This window comes from Megalops cyprinoides, chromosome 16 (genome assembly GCF_013368585.1).
Source record: "Megalops cyprinoides isolate fMegCyp1 chromosome 16, fMegCyp1.pri, whole genome shotgun sequence".
Lineage (NCBI taxonomy): Eukaryota > Metazoa > Chordata > Actinopteri > Elopiformes > Megalopidae > Megalops > Megalops cyprinoides.
Window position 1 is genome coordinate 6,615,555 of NC_050598.1, and position 11,761 is coordinate 6,627,315.

General features: G+C 44.2%; 1 protein-coding gene across 3 annotated transcripts; it reads left to right on the top strand.

Annotated features, from left to right (window-relative positions):
• Window positions 1-249: 249 nt before the first annotated feature.
• LOC118791048 (beta-galactoside alpha-2,6-sialyltransferase 1-like) lies at window positions 250-6,038 on the top strand. Of its 3 annotated transcripts, none has more exons than XM_036548273.1 (6): window positions 250-459; window positions 1,119-1,386; window positions 3,175-3,272; window positions 3,777-3,878; window positions 4,582-4,756; window positions 5,274-6,038. In XM_036548273.1, the coding sequence occupies exons 1-6, from the start codon at window positions 295-297 to the stop codon at window positions 5,531-5,533; spliced, it is 1,068 nt and encodes a 355-aa protein (XP_036404166.1). In that variant the 5' UTR covers window positions 250-294; the 3' UTR covers window positions 5,534-6,038. The 3 variants fall into 3 exon arrangements, with proteins under 3 accessions (XP_036404166.1, XP_036404167.1, XP_036404169.1); XM_036548274.1 differs by having other exon boundaries at window positions 4,615-4,756; XM_036548276.1 differs by having other exon boundaries at window positions 4,618-4,756.
• Window positions 6,039-11,761: the final 5,723 nt, after the last annotated feature.

The window sequence follows — 11,761 nt, forward strand, 5'->3', positions numbered from 1 at the left end:
GTCACAGGGCTCCTGTACTCCCTCTACGCCGAGAAGAGGGTCCCCATCACCCATTCTTTCTGGGGGGTCCAGGCCCATACCCGCCAGCGGTCCAGGACCCAACTGCCAGGTGGTGCAATCACAAGGACTCCTGGGACACCCATCTCCAGGCACCCCCAGAGCCCCCCAGCGGGTCAGCACCACCATGTCCCCCTTGACTCCTCCCCCAATGCCACATTGGAAAGGGGCAGCAGGCTCGGGAGGCAGAAGGGGGAGGGACTTCTCTCCCGATTGGTGCCCTGGCCTGTCAGTCAGATGGTGGGGAAGCTGCTCCATGGACAGCCAAGACAGGACAGAGGCAGAGGCGACTCCAACTACAATGTTTTTGGACAGCGCTCCATGGAGGGGCAGGTGTGGAATGAGGACATGTCGAAGTCCATGCTGGGAGAGAGACTGAAGAAGGTTTTTCAGAACTACCAGGTGAGGAAAAGGGCAAAGGAGGAAGAGAGGGATGGCAGTGGGAAAGGGAGAGGGGGAAAGACAGGTGGCTGAGAAGAGACTGGACTATAAAGGGGAGCATCAGGAGAGAATATGAGAAGGAGAGGAATTTAGGGAGAGATGGCTGACAGAGGACAGTCTGTTTATAGGGGAGGATCAGGAGAAAGAGAAAGATGCAGGGACAGGGAGGGATAGACGAAGGAAGATGTTATCGATGGGGGAAGAGGTTATCGAGGGGGATGTGGGAGAGATGTAGACAATAACTGACTGATGGATATTTGGGTAAAGAGAGATGAATGAATAAAGGAATACAGCCAAAGGAAGGGAAGGAAAGAATAGTGGATCCTCAGCTATTCACCATTTGAACACAGTCCACATTTGTAAAATTGTGAACAGCAAAACCCACTCACATACACATAGCTGCGTAGAGAGGCTTTGTCCCATATGTGTAGCTGTCCAGAGAGGCTTTTAAAGAAACGCATGAGCTTCTCATGGGTTGGCTATTCTTTTTTCATATTTCACATATCAGACTGTGCCTGTCTCTCTTTCCTTCCCTTCTTCTCCACTCTGTCCTCCTTTGCCTCCTTCTGTCCTGGCATCTCTGCATATCTCTGTTGCTCCCCTCCCCCCCCGGTGACCAGGCCATGAACAAGTACGGGGTGCAGTTCCAGGGAAACGGGGATGCAGGATCGGGTCACCGTAAGCTGAGCGGCCCAGAGCTCCTGTGCCGACTCAAAGGGAGAGTGAGGGTCAGCACCCTGACCTCTGACCTTGCGCCCTTCTCAGAGCTCCCCTGGGGCTTCCTGCTGCCTCCACAAGCTCTTACCACTGACCTGGGGCTTTTCAAGACTTGTGCCGTCGTGTCGTCAGCGGGGTCACTGAAGCATTCTGGGCTGGGAAGCGAGATCGGTAAGGCAGGCCCCTCTCCCACTCACCCACCACACCACACCCCCTCATCCACCACGCCCAACTAATGGTAATGCGCTTTAAAAAACACATGGGAGTTGTGTAGAACCATGTCTGCATATGCCATGATTTTGTTGGCTATGTGATGTGCAATATTTTAATTGAATGTTCACTGGAAATCTCTTTTCATACATTTCACATATAACATATTTTCATATAATGATGTCTGCTTGTATTCCCATATATTTTAATGTGTAGCTTCTTGTATGTTTTAATTGTGTGAGACTTACTTTATGGAGGAGCAACTTTGATGCAAAGCTAGTTTCTGTGCCTACAAAGAACTCTAAATCTAAAATCTAAACTTCCTACCCATCCCCCATCCCGCACCTGCTTTCATACTGTTGAATGACACATTTTCAGATGGGGTTCCTTATCTGTTGCTGTGCGCTGTGTATGGGGGGCAGGGACGAGCCCGAAACACACAAAAACATCTTCAAATGCTCCACTTCCTTCTCACACGCGGGCATCAGATGCCACTGTTGATCCGAGCACCTCTCACGGTCTCTCTACGAAACCCCCTAAATAGCTTGTTGAAGGTTCCGCCTTAACAAGTTTCTCGACATCGATTTTTTCCAGAAATGCTGTGGAAAAAAACGATGTCGAGAAACTTGTGAAGGCGGAGCCTTCACCAAGCTATTTAGGGGGTTCCGTAGAGAGACCGTGAGAGGTGCTCGGGTCAACAGTGGCATCTGATGCCACTCAGAAGGCTCCCCGGTGCAGGCAACAGCAGTCGGGGTGTTAAATTATGGTTTGACACCCTTGTTTTGGTTTCCAAACTCCCGTTCTCTCTACATCTACCCTTTGGTCCTTTCAAATATGAATTGGAACAGCCAGTCAGCACAGAGCATCTGCCATGATATTGTTTATAGCGACTGTACTACAGTATGTTATAGTATGGGCAGTCATCTCGTGGCAGTCACTAGGCCCAACTGTTTCAGTGCATGGAAGAATTAAGGTCAAGGAATACAAAGCCATTCTGGGTGAGCAGGTGCACCCTGTGGTGCAAACATTTTATCCTCAAGATGTTCCCATATCCAAGACAATAATTCCCTGTGCACACTGCTGAACAGATACCTTCCATGGTCTTCCCAGCCACCAGATCTAAACATCACTGAAACTTAATGGGAATTGGATTGAAGCTGTTCTGAAGGGTGGTCCAACTCCTTATTAGCTAATAAATATTCATATATTGCTTAGTGTTTCCATTATTTCATCTGCCCCCGTACATATAACATATATGTGTGAAAGCAGAAAGTCAGAAGGTGTCCTGCAGTTGCTGTTTGCATCATCTTGGTGGGCAGTGTTATTAGCACAAATAAGTACACCAACCAGACAATTGAAATGAGTTTTGTGAAATGACAGTTCACACAGCATCCAGCACAATCTCCTCTGACTTCAATACATTTTTTCCAGTCATGTTCCGGTGGTGAAACTCCCCTCGTTGTAACACTCCCACCCCTTTCCCTCCTCCAATACACACACATTCACATACACTCCTACATACATACACTGAAATACACATGCACACACCCACATACTCACACACATACATTCATACCCGCATGCACACAGTTGCATGCCACTCACTTTATCATCATCAAAGTCTCTTCCACATCAGCGACGCTGGTGGGGGTGAGTTTGGGGCGGGGCTATGTCACAGTTCTGTGTTGATTATTGCCGGTGGATGCATTCGGCACGTTTTCACCTCCGTGGCCGTTGCCTGCTTTGCAGACCTGCACGACGCGGTGCTGCGGTTCAACGCCGCCCCCACGGCGGGTTACGAGAAGGATGTTGGCACAAAGACGACCATCCGCCTCATAAACTCCCAGGTACCCAGTCCCGCCGCTAGGTCCGTGCGCCTCCTGCGAGTCTCACGGCTGCAGGCTGTGCGCCATCAGAGGTGGCAGGATTGCAGGCGCCGCGGCCAACCTCGCTCACAGCTGCAGAGTGCGCAAGCATGAGTGCATGAACAGACAAATGAATGAAGAAACCACTCGATGCTAATTCAGCTTACTCACAACTCCTTTCACTATGTTGCTGTGATGCTGCAGCTGCTTGATTTGAACCTTAAATTACCAGGTAATGTTACTGCAGCACTGCAGAAATGTTGTGAGGGCGTTGTGTCGGTTGTGAGGGTGAAGAGCAGATGGCTGATGATGTAGATTATCATACATTTTAATACTGCTGTACTCTAATGCTGTACATTAATGTTTGCTGATGCTGTGATGAATAGTTATTGTTAGCGATACTGACATCAGTTAATTGTAGGTGATGTAGTGACCATTGGGCATCTGCAGGTCATGTAACGAATGACCCAACCTGAATGTTTGCAGGTGATGGCATCAGATGACCACTACTTCCTGTCCAGCGCTCTGTACAACACGGGGATCCTAGTGGCCTGGGACCCAGCCCCTTACTCTTCTGACCTGAACGAGGTTTGTGAGCAAAGCTCTGATGCTTAACTGCCCACTTCCTCTGATTACCTAATCTTTAACCTTGACTGACCACAGTGCCTCTGAGGACATCGTGCATAAGATGCACAAACCCAGAAACAGAAAGCAGCTTCATGCAGAGCATGAGTGGTGGCTCTAGACATAAGCTTAATGAAATGAATAATAATGAGGCCGTAATAATAGCATAAAGGGGTATTAATAACAATAATCGTCTGTGGCAAGTCAGACCCACACATACTTACTTACACTGATGAAAAAACAAACCTACATACTGACCTATACTGATCCATAGCTATTTAAACTGAGTTATACTGACATAAACCTATGTATACTCACTTAAACTGACCCAAATCTACATATACATACTTATACTGATGAAGCACATATCTTCTTATTCCAGTGTAAACCTATATATACTGATCTATACTGACCCAGAACCACATAAATGTAGTTATACTGATCCAGACCTAGATATACTGACCAATACTGACCCAGACCTACATAAATTTAGCTATACTGACCCAGGCCTACTTAAATGTAGTTATACTGACCCAGACCTACATACACTAACCGATATTGACCCAGACCTACATAAACTTAGCTTTTCTGACCAAGGCCCACATATATCCATTCCTGTCACTCTGACTGTGCACACTGTGTTTCTCTATCTCTCTGCCCACCCCAGTGGTATAATAAGACAGATTACCCGATATTCCAGCAGTACCAGAAGTACCGGAGCATGCACCCCAAGCAGCCCTTCTACATCCTGCACCCACACATGGAGTGGCAGGTGTGGGAGCAAATCCAGGACAACATGGCCGAGCCCATCCAGAGGAACCCGCCCTCCTCCGGCCTGCTGGGTATGCCCCACTACCACAGATACTCTACGTCATAACCAGATATTCAGCTCCTGCGTTCCACATATCCTCCATGGTCCAGGAGGTGCTTGGTGGGCACCTGCCTCTCTTTGAAAGGTCCCTGGCTCTCTTTTCCTTTCTTTCTGCCCCTTTTCTCTCTGTTCCCCTCCCTTTCTCTCTCCTCTCTTTCTCATTCTCTGTTCTCATCCTCGCTCATTGTCTCAGTTAAGTCTCAGTGGTTCATTTATTGGAACTGGGTAACAAAATACACACGTGTGTGCCAAAGCATAGTGATCGACTGAAAAAATCACAAGTAGCAGTTAACTTCCACTACTGCAATTTGACTACCATTATTGGTTTGACAAAAAAATTGGGGCAGGCAGGACTAAGCTTTATATTTTTTTAGCTTTGTGGTTTTAATACATAGAGTTAATATAGCTATGATTCTTATAACTGTTAATAACATTTCAAACAGTGACAGTGATGACTTAATGGTGTAGAGTGATGATGTAACCTGCAGGGACGGTGCTGATGATGTCGCTGTGCGAGGTGGTGCACGTGTACGAGTTCCTGCCGTCTCGGCGCAAGACCAAGCTGTGCCACTACTACCAGCAGTTCTACGATGAGGCCTGCACCGTGGGCGCCTACCACCCACTGCTCTACGAGAAGAACCTAGTGAAAAGGATTAACCTGGGCCCCGACCGTGACATATACACCCACGGCCGGGTCACCCTGCCTGGGTTTCACACTTTCAGCTGTCCCCCGAGCCCCGCCCTCTGACCCGCCCCCGCAGGCTGGCTGACCACATGCACCACAGCACCGCACAGTGGCCTTTGCCACCCAGCAATGAGGTTGCAAACTGGAGGCCATTTGTAATTATGTGGTGTCTCAGCACGTGGCGGTAAAACTACATGTGGTAGAAACACCCTCAGACACAGTCCCTGTCCAGGCGGGGATAACTTTCAGCCTAGTCTGCAAGCGGCAGTAGAGGGCATGCGTCCTTTCACTGTAATGTCTGCACAAGGTCTGCAGACTTTTGAAAAACATTTACACATGACTGCGTGAGCAAAGCAGGAGCAGAACAGTGTGAGAACAACGCGGGGAGGAGTGTGTGGGATTGGCAGACGTGTCGCGCTCCCTGAAACCCTATGATAACTCCCTGAATAACGCGGTAGCTGTGCGCATCCAAACGCTTTCAGCCCTTCAGCCTCCAGGTGGTGCCCAAGCTTCTGAAGGCAGATGCAGGCTTTTGGGAAGCGTAAACCGTAGAGGAACCACAGAAACCGTAGAGGAGACTAAGTCATTGGTATGCATCAACACAAAGTGGAAGATGGTAGTAGTTTCGTTGAATAAGGTACAAACACAACAAGCTTTTATGTGCCTGTTTCAAGTTGAATGTTTTTTAAAAAAGGACAATCTCAATACGTGGATATTGCGCTTACCTGTAAAAAGAGAAAAATACATTTTGTTATTTTGAAGTTGTATTATTTTAACTGGAAGCAACTGTATTTTGGACATGTAATATTTGAATTTTCATCCAGGGAGGCATGCTACCTAGCAATGTACCTCAACCCCTAGAAATGGACTGTTTAAAAATGCAGGAGTGGTTTTCGTCATTCTCTTATCTCTTTGTCTGAGGTCACAGGTGAGTGGGAGAGGACGAGTGGGAGACCGCAACAATTTCAGAAGTTTAGGGTTGATGCATACCTTTTTACTTGTGGCTGAATTCAGCCAGCAGTTTTATGTTTATTAAACATAAATAGCCTATTATCAGTATTCTTCACAGATTTTGAGAGTGATTTGCACTCAATGGCAAACTGTATGTTTCTTTCTTTTCCTTTCGTTTTGTTCAGGGAAGATTTGACAAACAAAGAAAAATACCAGCTATTCATTTCCTAGATGTAGGCTACATGTCTACAAATCATGTGGCAAAAACATTATGACTGTTTACAGGAAGCCAACAGACAATAACAATTTATTGTTAGCCTGCAGTTACCATCCAAGCTCGCTTAATAAGAGCCTCCTTTTAAGTCAATTACACAGATTACAACACATATGTAGCACAAATAAAGAGTATTTCAAGCAGTTTGAGGCAATGATGCAAAGGTTTCATCTGTAAAGCTATCCTGAGGAGTGGTTACAAAATGCTAACAGTATGAGCTATGCAGAGGAATGAGCTCTTTAAAAAGCTAACTAGGAAAAAGAATCTTTACCTTATCAATTAATTGTGTCCTTAATTTCAGTCCTAAGTAGGGCTGCCCCCGACCAAAGATTTTCCTAGTTGACTAATAGTCGTTAGTTCAAGCCATTAGTCGACTAATTGTCGCACGCTTATGACATTAATTATTTAAATATATATTTTTTGGGGCATCAGAAAATAGTTTGAGTTCCAGGGCTGAGGAAGAATGTTATAATTAATATTGTTAACACTGTGCTATGTTACAGAGAAATACAAAACCGTAATAATGAGCCTTTAAAATATAAATTTTATAAACAAACACACGAAGCGAGCCACCTGTTAATGACAGCCCTAGTCCTAACACAAATTTCATTAGATCTACAGTTATGAAACGTTGGTGTGTTTTATCCTCCAGAAGGAGTAGTTTCATTTAAGGTAACCTTGCACGCAGAAATTGTGCTTCCTGTAAACATATGGTGAAGGCTGGCCACTTTATGTGCTTTCATCCCAACCACAAACACAACATTAACTCTTCAAAAAAAAAAAAAAATACTGTGTTGGTTAGACCACAAGAAAATTGAAATGAACATTGTTGCTGTATCCGGTGCTGTGACATTTAATTTCCATTTGTTTGACATTTTAATGAAAAGGGCCAAAGAGTTGATGATTCACAATCTATTGCAACTGAGAAGGTTTGCGTTAACCATAGAGATGGTAATATTGAAAGGACTCTCCTACAATGTGAGTCTGTTGGGGTTTTTACCCTTAAATAATTATTTCTGGAGGGATTGAATGATGAATTAGATTTGGTGCCCTTTATGTTATGGCCATACATGTTTTTATTGGTGGCTTTGTACCAAGTGGATTTATTAGTGGCTCAAAAGGCCTGATGTTTTCAATTTGTTAAATTCTTTGTTAGTTGTTGTTGATGTTGTTCTGTCATTGAATGGAGGATCATTGATTGATACTTTATTGTGATGATCGGCGTTGTGTGGTTGGCACAGTTGGTTCACTAAGCACAATGCTTATTATTAATTAACCAGCCACACTCACCTACAAATTGAAGAGCCCTCCGAGGAAGATGACATGACGCTGATGATGGCTTAGTGCTCAAACGTTTGTCAGATAATCCCTGAATGAAATAAAAAGAAACATGCATTCTGCCTTTTGAGTTCAAGTCATTACTGTGTTTGTAGCACAGTGGTGCTGCAAACCAGTATTCTTCACTAACATAGCTTGGCAAGTTCAGCAATCACTTAAGCAGACTGAATGAATCGTGTTTCTACCAGGGAAGAAAGCATACAATTGACTTCTTGACTTATTTCTTCATCACAGATAAGGGCAAGAGTAGAGTGACGCCTTAAGCAGAAAAAACCAACAACACTTTTTGTCACCCCCTCCCCACCTCTTTTCTCATTAGGGGGTTTCCATGTGGGTGTTATTGGTTTTAACATATGTACAATGAGATGCACATGAAAATTTGGTAAACTGCACTGTCAGCATCCAACTCTTGCCAACAAGTCCGGCCCACCCTCTGAAATGAGGGCGCTTGTGGAGGGTGGGGGCATTACAGTGAATTGCATGGGTAGAACTTTTTGCATAACTGCATGTGTGCCAGTCTTGCTACAAGCTACAGACAGATGTGAATGATGTCTTAATGTGACTAGCAAATTATTCTGTGAGATTGAAATGGATGATTGAATGAAATGTACTTTAATGAACCCACAAACTGTTCGAAAACAGCAGGGGTTTCAACCACCACCTGTTCCAGAATGCCAGGGGAATTGCAGAATGATGTGGCACAATTTACATGCTGCAACTTGCACATGCAACTAATGTTGCATTCACTAATTGCAGGTCTCCTCATATCACACCCAGCTGTTACATGAACCAGTTCACAAGCAGTTCAGTCGGTATTTAAATTGCAGTGAGTGCCCAGTCATATGTACACCTTGTTGGTAATTTATTTTGACATTGCGTCCATCAACTGTAATTCATCAATTCGTCAGGAATTTCACTACTGCAAATAACGGTATGGCCGAAAGCAAAAGAGGAGAGTACTCCTCTTTCACACTCTGTGCTTCAGTATTTTTAGGCTTGAAACTAAGGGGCAGAAGAAGCAGATGTGGGTGCACATCTGGCTGGGAAGCAGGGCGGGAGTTCCAATACGCTCTTCATGAGAAATACAACTCACGCCAATTTACACAATTGAAGCAAGAACAGTTTTAAAAGTTACTTTTCATTTCACACGCCGAACATCCTAATCATGTGTTTGATGTAGTCCAAACTCCGCCGGTCAAGGGGTTTGCCAGCGGGCCAAAAAGGGACACCCAGTTATTATGAATGGATATGAGCGTCTTGAGTGAAACATATGACCAATATCTTAGCATAGATTGGCTGATGCGTAAAACTAATGGCCTATCAAAGTTGAAATACATAAATTCAGGGTAGTTACCAGGTAACTATTTTTTTCAATCATTTAATAACTTATATTGTACAACCTGCAGACTTCACAGAAGAATGCACACTACCATACATATGCATACTTGCGTTAACTGGTATGATGGAGGGCACTGTTGGTTTGCAAAAAGACTAAAAGGGTGGTTGATATGTTTGGATGCTGCAGACGGTACACTGCTCACATTCCAAAATGTTTTTCTTGACTCTACCTGTCTCAGAATTGTGTACATCTCTGAATCAGAGAAAACATTTTCCATTTTCCCTTTCGGTAACCATTTTGGCTGCGTCTCCAACTTGGAAGTAAGGATGTTCATAAATGGGATTGTCTTATGCATGATAAGTAAGCAGATACAGATAACATACCTGTGCATCTAAAATAAGAATGATTGGAATTTCTTATCATACACAGAAGGATATTTCTGTAAGTTTTACGAATCAGGAGCTTTTTCCAAGAAGAAAATACGCTCATTTCTGACAGCATTTTGAGGGAAAAGGCCCACAATTTTGACATGTAAGGGTCATTCCTGTGAAATGTTTGAAGACTACTGACATACTGAGTACACCCATCATTACACAGAACGAACACAGATTCCACCAGCACTTCTGCTTTTATATACCTGTGCCAAATACGTTTTTATATTTACATTGTTTCTGTAACGCCATGTGTTAGTACAAATCTGTGCGGTAATGGTGTCAAATTGAAGAAACATTTTTATTTTTGCACACTGCAGTTTTAATAGTGACCACAAGGGGTCTTGTTTAATTTCAGCTGCATTAGTCAACAACAGTAGCAGTTAATGACGGTGCTGTGCTTTTCACCATCAAATGACAATGGTGAAAATCTGTCATGAAAATCAAAGTCCCACTGTAAGTCTTGTCTCTTGGAGAAGCCGAGGTCTGGTTCAAACAGAATGTGTGTGTGTGTGTGTGTGTGTGTGTGTGTATTTTCCTTTCCACTTCAGTGCCCTGGAAAAAAACACACTCCAAGCTTACAAACAATCCTACTGTAAAACTGTATTTTATACTAATAAAAAGAAATTAATATACATGAGTATAACAGTTTTTCCAGTCAGTGGATTTGCTCACCTGTCTTGTATGGAGATCTTGCCACTAATGTCATCACTTCAGGCTGGCCTGCCCTGGTCCAATGTGTTTCACTGAGAAACAGAATTGTACTGGGAACTGGAAACAACAGCTAGATAGGTCAGCTGAGATGGTGACCGGTTAAACTGTTGAGGCCGTGCATGGCTGCTTTCTATCAAACCACCAGAAAATGACTGGAAAGACCAAACAATGTTCAATCAGTCGCATAGCGTGGGGTATGAGTGGACTTTATGAGGTAATGAGCATTTGGGAGAAGTGCACACTTGCGGATGAGCTTTTTACTTCCAGATTCCACTTCCCCAGATAGAAAAATAGATACAGGGAAATTATCTGACTTCTTCATTTAGGGGTGTAAACACAAAACAATGTGGCATATAAAATCCAGCTAAATAAACAAATATGCGCGCGCACATACACACACACACACACACACACACACACATAAACACTATAGGCTGGGCCAATAATAGGACAGTGGATTCTTACTCCTGGTCAAATGTTTTAGACAGATGTGAAACAGAAATTCACTCAAAAGATGACCAAATTGACCAAAATGAGTGACTGAATTTCACAATCATTTTGAAACATGCAAAAAGAGTGGCTGCATTATTTCAGCTGAGCTTTTTAATTCTGAATTCTGCCATTGTAGCCCACAGTGTGGCTGATCTTAATTCAAAGACCTTATTTTCTTTCTGGTCACGAAGATGCATCGCCCTACTTTCTGGCAGGGCATGCTCCTCTGACTCCAAGCACAGAAAAAAAAGCCTGTGTGTGTGATTCTGTGTGAGACAGTGGTAACTGAGTGAGAGATAGTGAAAGAGAGAGGCAGCTGTATGTGTACGTGTTTGTGAGTAAGAAAGAGAGATAGTAGTGTCAGAGTGTGTCTTTGTGTGTGTGTGTGCGCGCGCGTGTGTCTGTCAGCATGTGTAAGAGAGAGGCAGCAGGTGGGAGAGTGTGTGTAAGGGAGAGGTAGCTATGTGGGAGTGTGTCTAAGAGTCGCTGAAGAGCGAGACAGAGAGATAGCAAGAGTTAGCGAGAGAGAGAGAGAGACATTGCCTTTTACTTCTCACATGAATTTCCTGGCTAGCGGCAGACAGACAGACAGTCGTTGTCTTTGGCAGAAGCAATGTGACTGACTCATCAAAGACAGTCTGTATCAGAGGATCATCAGTCTGCTCACTGACCCTGACATTATTACCAGGTGAGTCTGCTGCTCCTACTGTGTGTTCTCTTGGTGCTGGTGCTGGAAGGGTACCAGAAGTATA

What these genes read in the sequence shown, in the direction of transcription:
- LOC118791048 (XM_036548273.1), top strand. Translation starts at nt 295, where the DNA reads ATGGTGGGGAAGCTGCTCCATGGACAGCCAAGACAGGACAGAGGCAGA. An exon ending in ACTCTTCTGACCTGAACGAG is followed by an intron (nt 3,879 to 4,581) that starts GTTTGTGAGCAA and finishes TGCCCACCCCAG; the next exon opens with TGGTATAATAAGACAGATTA. An exon ending in GCCCTCCTCCGGCCTGCTGG is followed by an intron (nt 4,757 to 5,273) that starts GTATGCCCCACT and finishes TGTAACCTGCAG; the next exon opens with GGACGGTGCTGATGATGTCG.